The following is a 17,998-nucleotide window of genomic DNA, read 5'->3' on the forward strand; positions in this document are numbered from 1 at the left end:
AATAAAATAAAATCCAATACAACAAAAAACAACTTTCCCTCTTCTATATTTTTTTCTCTTTAGCCTTAGACATATCACCCTTAATTCTCTAATCTAATATAACCCCCCTTCTCCTCTTTAATAAGCCTAACTCATTAACTACCTAAATTTCATATAACAAAAACAACCAATTCACACTGCAAAATTAACTAAATTGCCTCAAATTCTTTAATTATTCAAACAAATAGATTGCCACAATAACATTATAACCAAAAAAAAAAGATTTTAACCCTAACTTTGAATTTAACAATGTCAAGCCTTAAATTTATTAAATGAAGAAGAAGAAGAAATCAAACTTGAGATGGGTTAAGGAAAGGTACTCTTAGCACCGGATTTGTGAATGGGGGAGGGTGGCTGTTGGAATTAGTATGAAGGAGATCTGCTATAATTGTAAAAGAAAAAAAACCTGAAGAAGAAGAAGAAGAAGAAAGAAGAAGAAAGAAGAAGAAGAAAGAAGATATGGTTGCGAGAGAATAAGAACTGTTAGGTTTTAGTTCTTTTAAAATCAATCAAACAGGATTTTCCAATTACAATTCCATCAAACATTTGACATCTTAGCAATACCAATAAAAATACCGATGAAATATTTTTTTTGTCATTTTTTATTTTGTCACAGTTTTTGCGTCAGAATTACTTATGAAGATTCATCGTTGCTATTTTCTTTGGTAAATAGTTATAGAATATTTTTTGTCGGTGTTTTTATTTTTTTATCTAATTTTCTAGTATTGTTCATTTTTTTTCTATAGCCATGTTAAGCAAAGTTCTTGCTAACAATAACATTAATGGTGTAATAAATATGCCTTTAGGAATTTGATGCTTCGATCAAGCCTATTAAGCATGAATTACTCAAATTTAATCATAGAAAATAAGAATAACATGGATAATGTGTTTGAAAATAATTTATAGCAAGATAATGTTTTTGAGAGAGAGAGAGAGAGAGAGTTATGGTATTTGGAATTAAGCTAGGGAGATTATTTTTGTGTTTAAGTGATATAGTTTAGTTATTAAATTTATCAAAATAAAAATATTTTTTAATTTCTCTTTTTTTTATGTTTACCAAGTATTGTATAGAGTGGGTTGAGATAAAAGGGTAAGATGCTTTGTAATCTCTACTATATAGGTGTCTCATGATACACCATGGTCTGGGTCAAATTTCTTTAATATGAAAAAAGGATATTTAGGCGATGATAGCGTTTTTAAAAGAGTAACAAAAAACTGGGAACTTGGTCATTCATGTGAATGGGTTCAATAAGCTCAATTAATTTAATAATATGATTATAAAAAAAAAAATCCAATAAAAATAATAATAAAAAAAAAAACAACAATGACTAACAAAGAAAAATGAATGCTTGCCAATATTATCAAAAGATTTTCTTAAAAGGTTTCAATTATATCATTTGATAACAAAGCAAAAATTGAATGAAAACGGGATAACTTCATAAAGAGAAAAAAAAAAACTCAAAGTTCAATTATCACTAAATCAAACATTGAAAGATAAATTAGAAAAAATCAATTTAAAAAAATAAAAAAACCTTACTCGAGTTAGCATGTTAAATTCACGGCTTGATTGTGAGGTCAGGATAACCTCATAAAAAAAAATGAATAAATAATGGAGTTCAACTCTCAAGCAAACTAAATGGTGAAAGGCAAAAGTAAAAAAAATCAATTAAAAAAAAAACTTGAGTCAACCCAGGTTGACTCAACTAATCCACAACTTGGGATATGAGACCGAGATAACTCCACTTGTTGGCACGTGCAACCACTTTTATTTTCTAAATAATACTTATATTTATTAAAATATCAATTTTCCTCTCTATCAACTTTTATTATAACCAAAAAAACATGTTGAAAATACAAAAAAGTCCATAGACATCAGTTTAATAACTTTTAATTTTAAGGGTAATTAAGTTATTTCATTGTGCTTCAAAAAATAAAAGACTAAAAAGCTCCTCAATGCTGATTTTGATTTTTTTAAGGGTGATTAAATAATTTTATTATGCTAAGAAGATGTGAAAAGACCAATTTATTTCAATTAATCTGATGATGATGAAATCATGCGGAAAAGACTATATTATCCTCAATAACAAGATCACTGGTTTTTGTTGAGAAAAACAAAAAAAATATATATTATTTTAGTATATAGTGTTTTGCATCTTGGAAACATCGATCTCCTTTAGGTTTTTGTTAATGAATAAAAAGAGAGGTAATGAACTCACTTCAAGAATATATATTACTCTTAATTAGACTCCTAGTCCTAGTATATATATATATATTATATTTTAAAAGACAAGAAAGAGAGATGGGATTTTTAAAGGAAGGTAGGGAGAGGTGATTTTTGTGTTTTACGCAAATGATTTTCTAGTTTATTTATTAAAATCATCAGAATAAAAATATTTTTTTTAATTATATTTTTTTTCTTCAATTTATTTATAAAGTGAGTATTGGTATAAAGTGGGTTGAGATGAGAGGAAGACTCCTAGTTATAGTATATGTTTTTTTTAGAAAAAAAGAGATGTGATATTTGGAGGGAAGCCGGGAGAGATGATTTTTATTTTTTGAGCAAATGATTTTCTAGTTTAGTTATTAAAAATATCATAACAAAAATATTTTTTATTATTTTTTTATTTCTCTTGTATTTCTAATATTTTCCTATTGAATTAGTATTGTTACAGGGTGAGTTGAGATAGCAGGATATGATGCTTTGTGGTCTCTCTAAAAATAGTAAGAGAGGCAACTCCAAGTCATAAATATGTTTTTTTTTTTTTTTAAGATGGGACTTGGAGGGAAGATGGGGAGGGAAGATTTGAGTGTTTTGAGCAAATAATTTTCTAGTTTAGTTATTAAAATCATCAAAACAAAAATATTTTTATTTCTCTTATTTTTTTATCTATTTAATAAATATTGATACAAGTGGGTTGAGATAAGAGGATATGATGTTTTGTGGTCTCTGCTAGACTCCTAGTCATGATATATATTTTATAAATAAAAAAAATTCAAAAGAGATGAAATTTGCAGGGAAGGGGGGGAGAGATTACCACTTAAGAATGAAAAGCATCCCTTCTTCTGTTCTCCTTCGAGACGTGTCCAAGCTCAGTCTTTGTCTTGCTGAATGCTAGATTTCTAAACAAGAAGGTGAAGGGAGAATCACTCAATGGAAAGAATCAAAGAGCTCCAACAAGGTCTACAATGAGACTAGTCAATTTCCTCAGAAGCTAGAACTATGAGTTCCACATAGCCATGAACCTCTCCCGTGAAAACGCTGTATAATTCCTACTGATCACCACTGTAAAGATGAGGTGCAACATTTGCATTTGCATTTTGGAGGTTTCCAGATCATCAAACAGACCCCAGCAGCCACAATAAAAGCAATCAAATTGATGCAGCACTGGAAGCTGATATTTGGGATTTTGATTGATTGGCAATATGGAACTTTAGCTTTTAAAGTTCAAAGATCCTGAGCAACTATAAAATGGTAAAAACATTGTGTTTGAAAAATGATGTTTCGAACACGACTAGCAATAAGAACACAACAGCCACTGCTTCCTCCTAACAGTTTAGATATAGTAACGATGCCTTGACAAGCTGCCTAATTGATCAGCCATTGTTTCCGTATACAATGTTTTGATCGTGCTGAGCATCTGTTATTTTCTCTATAGCCATGTTAGCAAAGTTGCTGCTAGCAATATCATTGATGATGCATGAAGATTCCTCAAGGAACTCGTTGCTCCGGTCGAGCCTGTTGGCCCTGTCACGTTAATTGCCCAGTTTAGTCATAGAAAATAAGAATAGCATGGATAATGTGTTTGAGATGTTCACATCAAGAAAAAGAAACAATTTAAAGAGCAGGTATATCACCAAAATAATTGAATTACCCATGTCTAAGATGCATGATGCATCTCAGGTCCTTTGCCCCAGTTTTAATTGAAAACAGCTAAAAAAGTTATTACATTTCCACCTCATAATAAGATAAGCACAAATCAAGAGCACGTTGCTGGTTTTCATTTTCATATTCATGGCTTCGGTATGATAATCTAGTGGTGATTTCTTAAGTACTCTTGATACCTGTCTGAGAGCCAAAAATAAAATTTGGCGAGGCTGAACTCTAGGCGGCAGTGGCAGCGGTGGCGGTGGCAGTTGCACTGAAGGTGGAGATGGTGACATGCCGAGCAGAAGACCAATGCAATCTGCTCCGAGAGAGCCTGGTAGAAAAATTAAAGTGTTAGGCCAATATAATCTAATGTTCAAAATCATAGTCATGGAGCTGATAAGAGCATTGGACACGTGGATCTCTTGCTACTACTACATGGAGAGAGTCTACGTGGAATTACTTTATGTTTTGTTTGTTTCATTGTTTAATTTATTTCATTGTTTAATTAAGTAATTGAATGGGTCAGAGAATAAGTAACGGGATTAGCAAGAGCATCCCTAGTCTTCAGCTCTCCACTACTGGAGTTCCTATTATTTAGTTTACAGTTGTATTGAATGGCCTATTTAGGCTCACTGTTTCGAGGGGAAAGGGGCAATCAATAAACAATCACCTTTTCTCTTACTATCTCTTCTTCCTCTAAATCCTATCTTATCAGTGGTATCAGAGCTGTTCAATCCATGGACACGCGTGGTAAAACTAATGCGGAGTTTCGTGCTGAGATCACAGAAACTCTCGGACGACACGACGCCAATTTTGACGAATTGAATCACAATTTCAATCGAGTCAACGACGCCCTTCAGGGAGTCATGGTAGAGCTACAAGCGATGAGGATCGCCCATTCCCATCGTTCCAGTGAGAGGGAAGTAAATCCTTTTGCTGGGGGAAGTACTTCTCACGACAGGTCGTCTGTAACCTTCAATGCCGACAGAAACCACACTACCCTCAAGTTGAATTTTCCAACCTATTCTGGAGAAGGGGAGGATCCCACTGGCTGGATATTTAAGGCAGGACAATACTTTGAGTTCCAGAACATTAACGCTCCACGACAAGTACAATTGGCGTCATTTCATCTGTCGAGTGTCGCTTTGCAGTGGTATCGTTGGTATACGAAAAGCAAGGGACAATTACGCTGGAAGGAGTTTGTCTCAGCCCTTCTCCACCATTTTGGACCAACTGAGTATGATGATCCGTCAGAAGTATTGTCCAGACTTAAGCAAACCACGACTGTGAATGCATATCAAGAAGCCTTTGAGAAACTGTCTCACAAGGTTGATGACCTCCCAGAAAATTTCCTGGTGGGGTGTTTTATTGCGGGATTAAAAGATGAAATTCGTTTGGATGTTCGAGTTAAGCAACCAAAAACTCTCTCCAAATCCATTAGTGTGGCTCATTTAATTGAAGAACGAAATCAAGTCCAAAGGAAATTCAACAATCCAGTCAGACCAGCGACAACACCTTCATTCCAGCCGAAACCACCACACACAAACACCATGGGACTCTTGGGTCCTGCCCCGGCTCAACGAACAACTCACCCAACTGCACCTATTCGACGGATAACAGGTCAGGAGGCAAGGGAGAGACGTGAAAAAGGGTTGTGTTTCTATTGTGATGAGCGATATGTTTCCGGGCATCGTTGTTCACGGCCTCAGTTGTTCATGATGGTGGATGTGCAGTAGAAGGAGGAAGGAGACGATGTGGACATGGAGATTGTGACGCCTGAGGAAGACATTCCAGAGATATCATTTCAAGCTCTGGTGGGAACAAACCACCCACAGACTTTCCGTGTCATTGGTAAAGCAGGAAACACGGCTGTGACAGTGCTCATTGATGGGGGAAGCACCCACAATTTTATTGATCAGTCCACGGCAACCAAATTGGGACTACATGTTATTCGCGGCAAAACCATCCATATCACAGTTGGGAACAAGGGGATTATTGAGTGTATTGGGCGGTGCTTAGGCCTTTCTTTATCGATTCAAGGAATCATTGTCCGCGCAGACTTCTTTGTGCTTCCAGTGGCAGCCTGCCAAGCCGTATTAGGAGTGCAATGGCTGGAGACTTTAGGCCCCATCAAGACCGATTACAAAAAGCTCATCATGTCATTTAAACAAGAAGGCCAGACGTACACATTGAGAGGACTATCAAACACTAAACTCACTCCCCTAAGTGATAAGGAGTTGATCCACTTATCAGGTGTGGGGTATTTTATGCATATAGAAACGGAGACAATGCCAAAGACAGCCTCAGCGTGGTCACCTGACCTCAATCTCATCCTTTCAGATTTTTCACATGTTTTCCAGGAGCCTACAACGCTGCCACCTACGCGCAGCCATGACCACCAAATTCCCTTAATGTCCAATAAATCTCCAGTCAACAGCCGACCTTACAGGTACCCACACTATCAAAAAAATGAGATTGAAAAACTGGTCAAGGAATTCCTACAATCTGGAGTTATTCGCCCCAGTCGCAACCCTTTTTCTTCTCCGGTTTTGTTGATTAAAAAGGCTGATGGGTCTTGGCGATTTTGTGTTGATTATCGGGCGCTCAATGAAATCACAATTAAAGACAAGTTTCCCATTCCGGTCATTGATGAGTTGCTTGATGAATTACATGGTGCGAAGTTCTTTTCAAAGCTGGACTTGCGCTCCGGGTATCACCAGATTAGAGTCCAGCTGGAAGACATTCCAAAAACCGCATTCCGCACTCATGACGGTCACTACGAGTTTGTGGTCATGCCATTCGGATTGACAAACGCCCCAGCAACTTTTCAGAGTCTCATGAATGACCTCTTTTGCCCTCATTTACGGCGATTTATATTGGTATTTTTTGACGATATTTTGGTGTATAGCAGGTCTTGGATGGATCACTTACAACATCTCCGTCAAGTGCTGCGTATTCTCTCGGACAACCAGCTGTATGTAAAGCTCTCAAAATGCCAATTTGGAGTGCTTATCGTGGGTTATTTGGGGCACCTCATTTCTGCCGAAGGAGTAGCAGTGGACCCTGCCAAAATCCAAGCCATCCAAAATTGGCCCATTCCAGCAACTCCCAAGGATGTCCGTGGGTTTCTCGGTTTGGCTGGATATTACCGAAAATTTGTGAGAGGATTTGGCGTCATAGCTGCACCATTAAATCAGCTCCTATCTAAGGAGGGGTTTCGCTCATGGCTTTCAATAAACTGAAGCAAACCCTCACGTCCCCACCTGTGCTGCGACTTCCAAACTTTGCACAGCAATTTGCAATGGAGTGTGATGCGTGTGGTGATGGCTTGGGAGCAATTTTATCTCAAGACAATCAGCCAATTGCTTATTACAGTGAGGCCTTGAAGGGCAAGGCTAGATTACTGTCAACGTATGACAAGGAGATGCTCGCAGTAGTGAAGGCAGTGCTGAAATGGCGGCCGTATTTATTGGGCAGAACCTTTGTGATCAAGACCGATCATCAAAGCTTGAAGTACCTTCTTGAGCAACGACTTACCATGCCTTCTCAAGCCCGTTGGTTGCCGAAGATTATGGGGTTCGATTACAGCATTCAGTATCGCAAAGGCAAGGAAAATCAGGGAGCTGATGCTCTCTCTCGCGTGGCAGTAGCACAATTACACGCTATATCAGCTCCTATTACAAACTGGTGGGACACTCTACAACAAGAAGTCCAACAGTAGCCCTATTACAGCACTGTGGCCACCAGTCCCACTTTAAAACTGGTTCAAAGAGATGCGGTTTGGATGCAGAAAGGGAGGATACACTTGAGTCCTAAATCCTCTTTGTTACCTGCTGTTTTGGCCGATGGGCATTCATCCCCTGCAGGTGGACATTTTGGCTATTTGAAGACCTTGACCCGCATCTCCTCCAGCTTTCTATGGCCTGGCATACGAACATCTGTTAAGAACTTCATTAGAGAATGTGAGGTGTGCCAGCATTGTAAACATGAAACTTTAAGGCCAGCGGGGTTACTTCAGCCTCTCCCAATCCCCCAACGCATTTGGACAGACATATCTATGGATTTTATCGAGGGCTTACCATCTTCGCAAGGTTACAGTGTTATCATGGTTGTGGTGGATCGGCTCTCCAAATACAGCCATTTTATGCCACTTAAACATCCCTACACTGCAGTGACGGTTGCGAAGTGTTTCTTAAATAATGTGGTTAAATTACATGGCATGCCGCGTTCTATAGTGAGTGATCGGGATAAAATCTTCATCAGCTCCTTCTGGAAGTCCTTATTCACGCTACATGGCACGACACTTAACTACAGCTCCAGTTACCATCCACAAACGGACGGCCAAACCGAAGTGGTTAATCGGACCTTGGAACAGTACCTGCGTTGTTTCACTTGCGACCACCCAAAGGCATGGATGGAATGGCTGGCTTGGGCTGAATATGGTTACAACACAGCCATTCATTCAACAACGAAGGTTTCTCCATTTGAAGCTGTGTACGGGGTCCCTCCTCCATCTATGATCTTCTATATACCAGGAACTACAAAGCTTCAAGCAGTAGATCAAATGTTGCGCACAAGAGAGGTCATCCTGCGGGACCTCAGACGGAATTTAATTGCTGCACAGGGACGCATGAAATCTCGGGCAGATTTGCATTGTTGGGAGGTCACATTTCAAGTTGGAGATTATGTGTTCTTAAAATTGCAACCATACCGCCAAAAAACGGTAGCTTTCAGGAGTTCCTTAAAGTGATCACCCAGGTTTTTTGGCCCCTTCAAGGTTCTCGCTCGCATTGGACCAATGGCATACAAATTAGACCTTCCCACAGGGTCACGCACACATGATGTTTTCCATGTCAGTTTACTCAAGAAACAGTGGGGAGATATAGCCAAGGACACGGTGATCACCCTTCCTCCAATTACGTCAGATGTTGTGGTGTTACCAGAACCAGAAGCAGTCCTTGATAGAAGGGTTATCCAGAAGGGGAAATACAGGCCACGAACGGAAATCTTGGTGAAATGGAAGGGGGCATTGCCAGAAGATTCTTCGTGGGAAAATTTGTGGCGATTTGCAAAAACTTATCCTTAATTCAACCTTGCGGACAAGGAGAATTCAAGGGAGAGGGAATGATAAGAGCATTGGACACGTGGATCTCTTGCTACTACTGCATGGAGAGAGTCTACGTGGAATTACTTTATGTTTTGTTTGTTTCATTGTTTAATTTATTTCATTGTTTAATTAAGTAATTGAATGGGTCAGAGAATAAGTAACGGGATTAGCAAGAGCATCCCTAGTCTTCAGCTCTCCACTACTGGAGTTCCTATTATTTAGTTTACAGTTGTATTGAATGGCCTATTTAGGCTCACTGTTTCGAGGGGAAAGGGGCAATCAATAAACAATCACCTTTTCTCTTACTATCTCTTCTTCCTCTAAATCCTATCTTATAAGGAGCCTCACAACAAAGTTATCACATCACTTCCCCACAGAAAGGTCAACGTTAAATCTCCGAATCACATGATAATGATAATTGCGAGATTCGAAATTATTTTCCCCTCTCTGACAAGTTAATCACCACATGGACACCACCATGGTGTTTAACAATGGTTGAAAGATGATAACATAATTTGGTTGCCAAGGGAAGCCTGGCATACAGAATTTAGAACTTGGTTTCTAAATTGTTATGAGCAGACACATACAGTATTTTAAAGAAGCCAGAGCATAGGTTCAGCCATTTATGGTGGAAAGGAAAGTGTCTTACATTGTTTAAAACAAGCTAAGTCTGTCTCGTTAAGGAGATTTGAAGAACCTTCGTTGCACTGGCATAAATGTCCAGTTCCATTAGCCACACAAGTTCCATCACCACACCAAACAAGGTTACAGGCTGCAAAACAGAATGTCTTGGTTTAAGATCCGTAGTTTTCACAAAATCAGTGACAAATATGCTAACGTTCAATGATATTTACGGTTTGAGAGATTGAACGGTGGAGGTTGAGAAGCTGCAGGTGATCAAGGTGAAGCTCCATTGCCACATCCAATATCAGTTGTGCCTGCATGTATATACACAATCATCTGGTTGTTGCTCTTATCTTGCTATATAAAAATTCAAAAACAGATATGGGATTGGGATTTAGTCTCTATGGAATCGAAAAACAAAACGAAATAAAAACCAAGCATGACACTGTGAGAACAGCTCATAAACTCTGTAAGTACTTGAAAATCCATGGTATACAAGCACAAATTCTACTTCCTGACGCAGACATTACCATCATCATTCAAACGATCATCAGCACTTCTCATTCAAAGATACACACACAGATAGGAGTGAGAGAGAGGAACTCACAGTTGGGAATAACACGAGAGGGAAAGGTCAAAGGGCCAATCTCTATCTTCTTCCAACCAGAACTACATTCACATTCAAAACCAAGCAGTGAAGCATTAGAAGCCTGGCATGTTCCTTGCCCACAATTTATCAATGCACACACATCACCTGTACACATAAAAAGAAGGGAGAAAAGCACTTGATGTCTTGGCCTAGCAGTGGAAGGGGCTTGTTTCCTTTCTCTGCACCTGGGTTTAAATTTTACTGTGCATGCTTGTCATCTCCGTGGTGCTTTACATGCTTATTGGGTTTGCAAGATGTTTAGTGGGTGGTGGGATTAGTCGTAGTGTGCGCAAGCTGACCCGAACACCCACATAAATAAATAAATAAATAAGGAGAAAATCATCACCGCCATCAGTATATAATCAATCAGAACGTTTAAACCACAAGTAATTCCATAACCAAAACAAATAAAACTTTCAACACAATCTGCACAAATAACCCGAATTTCTTTGGGGGAAAAAAGGTCTGGTATATATATATACACACACACATATCGTTGATGAGCATGAATTACCTTGTAATGTACTGCTTACTGTCGCAGCCATAAGGAAAAAGAGAAGAAGATGGATTTTGAATGTCCCCATGTTTTGGAATATGGAAAGAGCTTGGTGGTGCCCTCTGACTATTTAAAGCAGCTTTTCCCAATATAAGAGTATTGATAAACTCACTATAATCCTATTCTTCTACTAAACTTGGGGCATTTTAGTCCTTTTCAGCGAACCCATTTTTATTTATGTTCTTTATTATATTAGCTTCTGTTTTTCAGAATTATATGGGTTCAGGCATGCTTTTTACCATTTTTGTATTCTTTAAGAATTTTACATCCCTCACGCCAAAAGATAGTACTTCTACCATAAGTATTTGTTTTTGATAAGGATTCAGATAAATATAGTTTATCATTTATGAAAATGTAAATCATTTAAGTACTTTCTTCTCTTTATTTTCACTTGAAAAACTCTAAAATTCAAATATAAAAAATTATAGAATTTAAAAATAAAAAAATAATACTTCAATTTTGAACCGGTCACGGTCTAAAGGCTATTTGAACAATGGTATAAAACCCCTCACTTAATAAAAATCTTTAAAAATAAATAAATTTTATGAAATAAAAATTATATTTACTTAATAAAAAACTGAAAATTATCTAAGACATAATTTTGTTGATGTCCCTTCATAGCTAAAGATGGTTGGACCTTCGAATGATTCGATGAGATAACTCCCTGCAATACTTTTAAAAATGAAATTAAACTCCCAATTTTGATGATTTATGTTGAGCTGCCCAAGTTTATTATTGTAGCAGCTGTACTTTTCCTTGATGTGTTGCACTTGGGACAAGTGTGGCAACATGGTGTCATGGGAGACCAATGTAGGGTGCCCTACAGGCGAGACAAGCAATGCAGGGAAGCGAATAGTCTTTTAAAAAATTGTTTTGGATGGAAATATTATATAGTTCCACAGGCATGTAGATAATTATTAAGCACATTTTCCCTTTATAATGCTCTTGTGATATAAACAAACAGTGATCTTATGATATAAACAAATAATCCAAATTATGTGCCGCGATAAGATGGAGCATAAAGTGGAATTTAACTAATCAAATCCCTTCTTGGGAGATCCATCTTCTGACATTTCTGCGGATTGCTAAAAAATGTAAGAATAATTTCTCTAACATGATCATGTTTTAGGTCATCATATAAATTTTCACAGTTATCAAATTCATCTAATTTAAATGCATGCACAACAGTTTTTTCTGTTTAATTAGCGACGAGGAGGAAGGCTGCACAACCTGCAGCAAGGAAGGAGCATCTGTCTAGCAGTTAAGCATGATTTTAGTGTTATTGGTTATATCAGCAATCAATCCTTGCCAAATGGACAAAAATATTTGGCAAGGAATTTCGATTACATTACAGAAGGGAGGTTACAGTTGCAAAATAGCAAAATGATATCAGCCCTTTCCAACAAATGGGTTACAATCAATGAAATCAATGCCAAAATACAAACATCACCTCCAGTGAAAAACATTTGATGAAAATACCAACCAGAAGGAGTCTCAAGATCGGTTTCACCGCCCTTACGCTGATCCAAATTCCGTGAACCACTTCTCATGCTTCTCAATATCTGCTTGGGAAACACTGCGCTGAACCTTCCGCAAGGCCTCTTCAAAATCACACATCGCAACAGGATCCTTTGAAATCTCATCCTTAGGCATGTTCTTAATTTCATCTCGTGTCTTTCCTGCTATCTTGCGTCTCATGCCATTTAAAGAAGCATCTCTGCAAACATTCGTTAAATCATCTCCACTGTATCCCTCTGTCCGGCGAGCAACTTCATCAACATTTACATCGGTTGCCACCTGCATGATAACATTGTTAATCAATTTAGCACTTTGCTCCACACTCCAGAGTGAAGGCATCATATAGACTAGCATGGTTGAGACTGTCATTTGCAAGGAAACTTTGCAACAACACCACCAGACAAAGCACAACAAGGGAAAGGAAACAAACCCAAGCACCGACTGGAGCTCTACATAAATCAAGGATCTTATTCCTGGAAATCAAACTTAATGTATTTTGAACAAAATGACAACAGGTCACGCAGACAGGATGAGTTTGTGATTCAGCCAGATAAGTCTTGAAGTGCAGATCATATGATCAAGAAATGAAAATATGAAGGCATTCTATAATCAAGGCATAATCAAAAATCATCATAATGGTTGCCGTAGCATCAATGCTGTCGCATGAAATTATGAAGATAGATCAAATATGTTCTTGTGAATGTTTGGATACGATACATGATTATGACCCCAAGTCAAGAGCATCTAAATGAGTAGCCTAAAGACATTGAACAGAAATTCTTGCAATAAATCTAAAATGGAATCAATTTGCACCTTCTGGCACGGCACTCTCTTTAGTAACAAATATCCTCACAGAACATTTACAAATGCCAGAGAATGCTATCTTGAGATTCTCATAAAAGACAAGTTCAAAAAGTAAAAATAAAATTATTATGAGGCCTTTATTTAGATCATTAAAATTACAGCCCTTTCATTCAACTCTTCATTATTCACAACAATTGAGTGAAATTGGCACCAGCCAAGTAAATCAGGCAAACTATTTGTATGCCTCGGATTTTACTCATATCCTACTTTTTCTCAATAAAATCAAACTAGAAACCAAAACTTTCACTTATTAATAATTCAAATTGGAATTATGCAAAAACCCACTCAGCTATTGTCCACCTTTAGTTTCCATTTGCCACTTTATGGTGCTTAGCATGGCACTTTAACCCCAGTGTTCGCTCAATTACATGGTTTATTACCAAGTGAAGGAATTTCCTTCAAACCCATAATACAGATTTTTACTACATAAAATGAAATAAGTGAATTCCATGTTACAGTTTATTCATGATGTTTGAGTGAATTTCACCTACTCTCATTCTGATATCACAAAAGGTAATGTTGTATTATATTCACAATTTTCATTTTCTTGACAGAAAAGGGGAACAGAACAAAGGAACAGGCAAAAAATATCATAGATCAATACCACCAAGTGAAAAAGTAAAGTCTGGCCTAACCATAACATAAAGAATGAATTACCTTCATCCAGGATCTGTAATATATACCAAGAATCGAAATGGAGAAAGAACTTAATCTAACAATATGGAAAAATATAATATCAGTTGGCACAGTCAATTACCTCAACGGTTTTCAAATTGATCCTAATAAGCTCCTTACGACTCTCAAATTTTGGAAGCGGAATGTAAATACGCTTTTCCAACCTCCTCCTGCATTGCATTTACATCACATTAGATAAAGCCAGAGTAATGACAATGCTGTATAACATCTTGGGCAGATTACCATTTAGCATAAATCTTAAGAATATGAGAAGGCAAAAAATCTCAAATATATTTACGAGAAGACGATCGACAAACCTTAGTGCTTCATCTATGTCCCAAGGAAAGTTAGTAGCTGCCAAAACCATCACTATTTTCCGACTCCCATCTTCACCAGTGGAACTATTGTTTACACCATCTACCTGGACCAGAAGTTCAGACTTGACCCTTCGAGATGATTCATGCTCCCCTGAAGCCCTGAACAATTGAAATCATACAAAACCACATTCAATCTAGTAATGGAAAAAATATATGAATTTAACAATCAATTCTTTCAAAGTAGAGCAAACAGCTTCAAGAATTTGAATTCGTGAGAAGGAAGAAATCAGTGCGCGCGTGCGCGTGTGTGTGAGAGAGAGAGGGAGAGGGAGAGGTTAATGCACATAGAAGGCATATAAGAATTTAATGAAGACACAAACACTAGCATGATGAAAGACGTAGGTATATAACATACAATCATACAGTCTACTGAAACTTCAACCTTCATGAGAATGGATGAAAAACTCACCCCCTGGCATTGCATAGAGAATCAATCTCATCAATGAAAATTGTACTTGGTGCGTAAGCTCGTGCTAGATCAAATAAGCATCGAACCATTCGTTCACTCTCCCCACGCCATTTTGAAGCTAATGTCGCAGATGAAACATTGAAAAATGTTGTACCACACTCAGTAGCAACAGCTTTAGCAAGTAATGTCTTCCCAGTACCAGGAGGGCCAAACATAAGCACACCTTTCCAAGGTCTCCTAATTCCCTGCCCACAAAAAAATATAATTAAAACTAGAAACGAAAAGACCAGCAACATTATTTAGACAAACGATCTATGTCGATAAGAACATCTTCCAGCATATGGTAAGATATAATCTTAATTCAAGAAAACATGATGAGTGGAATAACATAAAGAACCTAGAATCCACACATGATGAGAATGCAAACTACAATTGAAATACAGCTTCAACCATGTAAGAATACCTGGAAATATTCAGGCATCCACAAAGGAAGTACAACAGCTTCCTCCAGAAGACGTTTCGCTTCGCTTAGTCCAGCAACATCATCCCATCTTACTCCAGGACTAGTTTCCAAGACATCCCTTTCAAGCATCTCAGCCAAGTCAGGATCGGGTCCCTCATATTGCGGCCTCTTCTTTCCATCTTCAGCATCACCATTCTAACAATTGCACTTGCAGATTAGTTCACATGATGAAAACAATCTAGACATGAAATAACAATGATAAAGTATAATTCACATCATTCTTATTACTTGGAATCTTACAATAAATCACCGTGTGACACCAAGTGAAAAAAATTATATAGACTAAACATTCCACAAATCCTATAAAAAAATTTAAGTGAAAAGAGAAAAGACCCCATGAAAAGGTATTAGTGCAATCCATCTGATTATAATAAAAAAGGCATTATCAACATCTGAAATCAAAACTAAATTTGTTTGAAAAGGTATAAAGTAAAAGAGTATTGCATTTGTGGAGAACTGCAACATGGATGCCTGAGAAACATTTGAAGACCAACTCCTCTTAGGATAAAACTAAACAGAATACAACCACATAAATTTTCTTTTTCTTTTTCATTTTCTTAGATTAAAAACAAAATTTATTATTACAATGATGGAAAAGAATAATACACAAAAAGAAAATAAGACAACCTCCCGAATAGCAAAAAGAAACGTTAACCTAGTTCAAAATAATAGCACTCCAATCCCTATGTATATCTGCTAAAGAAGTGCCATCAAAAGCATGACACTACAAAGAACCCAAGAAGACTATTGTATCCCACACCAGATGCTCTAATGAGAAATGGTAGTTAAAATCCTCTAATTCCTCTCCATCCAAATGCACCAAATGATTGATGATTGTACAAACAGCACATCTCCATACAATATTATGATCTTTCTCCCTTCCAAACCCCACAAAAGAGACCAATAAAAACTCTTCTACTCCGCTCCAGATCACCTAAGATTCACTAAATTCAAGACCTTACTTAAGAAAAAGAGAGGGATATAAAGACTATCAAAAAATAAGTAAAAAACAAAAAGACAACAAATTAAGCAAATTCTCTTCTACCACAAGTATTATTTCCTACTTGCCTATATTTGTTATTTATATTCAAATATATTATCACCACAGAAGTTCCAAATCTAACACAACATATCCCCAGGACCATCCAAAAGCTTAATAGTTATATAGAGTTTCTACCACATTAAGCTGGGATGAAAGGCATTTCGAGATGATAGAGCCATAAATTTAAACATCAAATTAAAATCACAGCACAATATAAAGGTCATTTTTTACTGTCTGATCCAGTGTCTACACATGCAGCAAGTACAAAAATACATTTCCAGCCCTTTACAATAGCCCCCTCTACAGCCTTCGCCTATTTGCATCCAACAAAAGTCTATAACACAACATCATATGGAAAAGAATCTGCAAACTCTAAATGCAGGAACTGCCAGTAAATAATCTTTCTTTTTTTCTGTGCAATAAATAGTGAAGAATGTTGCAAATACTTCCACTACCATGGATAGGAGAACTTACAGCTGAATCTCCTTTTCCTGGTTTTCCAGTGACAGTGGAAGTGGAAGTACCTCTCTTTCCGGTTGTCGATGCTTTGACTCCCGAGTTTACCCTACCCGAACCACCCGTTTTCGCACCGCGTCCGGTAGTAGAAGTTCTTGTGGAAGCACCACGAGCCCAGACCCCATCTTGGGGAGATTTCCTGATACCCACTTGAGCAGACCTGGCAGGCCTCCTGCTGGCAGTGTCCCGACTGGGGGCGGGCCTCCAAACATCAGGATCATCGATGGGAGCAGCAGAAGGCGAAGGGTACTCATCCAAAGGCTGGAAAAGAAAGGAAGATTTAGGATGAATGGGGGGAGAAGCAACGCGCCTGGAAGCAGGAGCTTCCTTAAGAGCTCTCCTCTCAGCATCCAATTCTTTGACAGCTTGAGTCTCCTCGGAAAGGGATTTCTTGAGATTCATCCATTTGGTACGAATTAATGGATCGTCAAGCGTGGTAAGGTGCCTAAATAAAAAAAAAAAAAATCGTTGTAGCATTCAATTTAATAATAATAATAATAATAATTTACTATTTTAGATCCATAAATTTTCCATTTATATATAAAGAACAGAAAGGGGGGTGGGGCTTTAGATACTTGATGATCTGAGCAATGGCGCCATCGAAGAAGATAATGGAAGTGTCATAGAGGCCTTCAAGAGCGTATTCTCTTGCCAATTTCAAGTGATCTTGCAACCCACTTAACGCCACCGTTGCTGTTGCTGTTGCTGTTGAGCTCCCACCCGCACTTCCCACCATTTTTCCTCCTTTTTTTTTTATTCAATAGAATCCCTAATTGCTAGCCTTTCATATTACCTCTTGACTCAAGCCTCCAGCTAGTTTGGGCGATCGATCTCAGAGAAACACTCAATTGCTTTTGCTTCTCCTTCTTGTTTGTTTCTGCTCGGTTAGCTGGTTAGTTGACTCTTCTAGTCCTGGAGTAGTGATACTGTATAGTTTACCGTTGAGGAGGAGGAGACTGGCTGTGAGTTGAGGTGAGGTGAGGTGAGGTGAGCTAAAACAAATCTTTACCGGTATAGATAGCATAATAAACGGGGTCGTTTCTCGCTCGTTGTGTTGTGGAGATATCGGAGACGATGGGGTGGGATCAACGAGAAATCAAATTAACTCGGAGATACGAAGAAAATGTTATTTATCTATTGCTGCACTTCCATCATTGAATTTTATTTTCTCTCGATTTCATCCCTACAATTTATTGGGATTTTTTTATTTGTATGCTCTCGAATACTCGAT

At 37.8% G+C, this 17,998-nt stretch overlaps 1 protein-coding gene and 1 long non-coding RNA gene across 2 annotated transcripts; both read right to left on the reverse strand.

Annotated features, from left to right (window-relative positions):
* Window positions 1-2,863: 2,863 nt before the first annotated feature.
* LOC140955208 (uncharacterized) lies at window positions 2,864-11,329 on the reverse strand. The gene is made up of 6 exons (XR_012168990.1): window positions 10,802-11,329; window positions 10,246-10,392; window positions 9,869-9,952; window positions 9,664-9,786; window positions 4,102-4,238; window positions 2,864-3,784 (listed from the first exon to the last, which is right to left on the reverse strand). It is a non-coding gene; the product is annotated as an uncharacterized lncRNA (long non-coding RNA).
* A 769-nt stretch (window positions 11,330-12,098) lies between these two features.
* LOC118031740 (katanin p60 ATPase-containing subunit A1) lies at window positions 12,099-17,845 on the reverse strand. The gene is made up of 7 exons (XM_035036234.2): window positions 17,343-17,845; window positions 16,726-17,212; window positions 15,150-15,344; window positions 14,687-14,931; window positions 14,218-14,376; window positions 13,983-14,070; window positions 12,099-12,640 (listed from the first exon to the last, which is right to left on the reverse strand). Exons 1-7 carry the CDS (start codon window positions 17,501-17,503, stop codon window positions 12,359-12,361), a joined length of 1,617 nt encoding a protein of 538 aa, XP_034892125.1. The 5' UTR covers window positions 17,504-17,845; the 3' UTR covers window positions 12,099-12,358.
* Between the last annotated feature and the right edge of the window lie 153 nt (window positions 17,846-17,998).

This window comes from Populus alba, chromosome 1, assembly GCF_005239225.2.
Source record: "Populus alba chromosome 1, ASM523922v2, whole genome shotgun sequence".
Lineage (NCBI taxonomy): Eukaryota > Viridiplantae > Streptophyta > Magnoliopsida > Malpighiales > Salicaceae > Populus > Populus alba.

Excerpts from the sequence above, each read along its gene's own strand:
- LOC118031740 (XM_035036234.2), bottom strand. The coding sequence starts at position 17,503 with ATGGTGGGAAGTGCGGGTGGGAGCTCAACAGCAACAGCAACAGCAACG. Across the intron at positions 15,345-16,725 it reads CAGGAAAAGGAGATTCAGCT|AATGGTGATGCTGAAGATGG; the intron begins GTAAGTTCTCCT and ends TGCAATTGTTAG. Across the intron at positions 12,641-13,982 it reads TCAATTTGAAAACCGTTGAG|GTGGCAACCGATGTAAATGT; the intron begins GTAATTGACTGT and ends GTTATCATGCAG.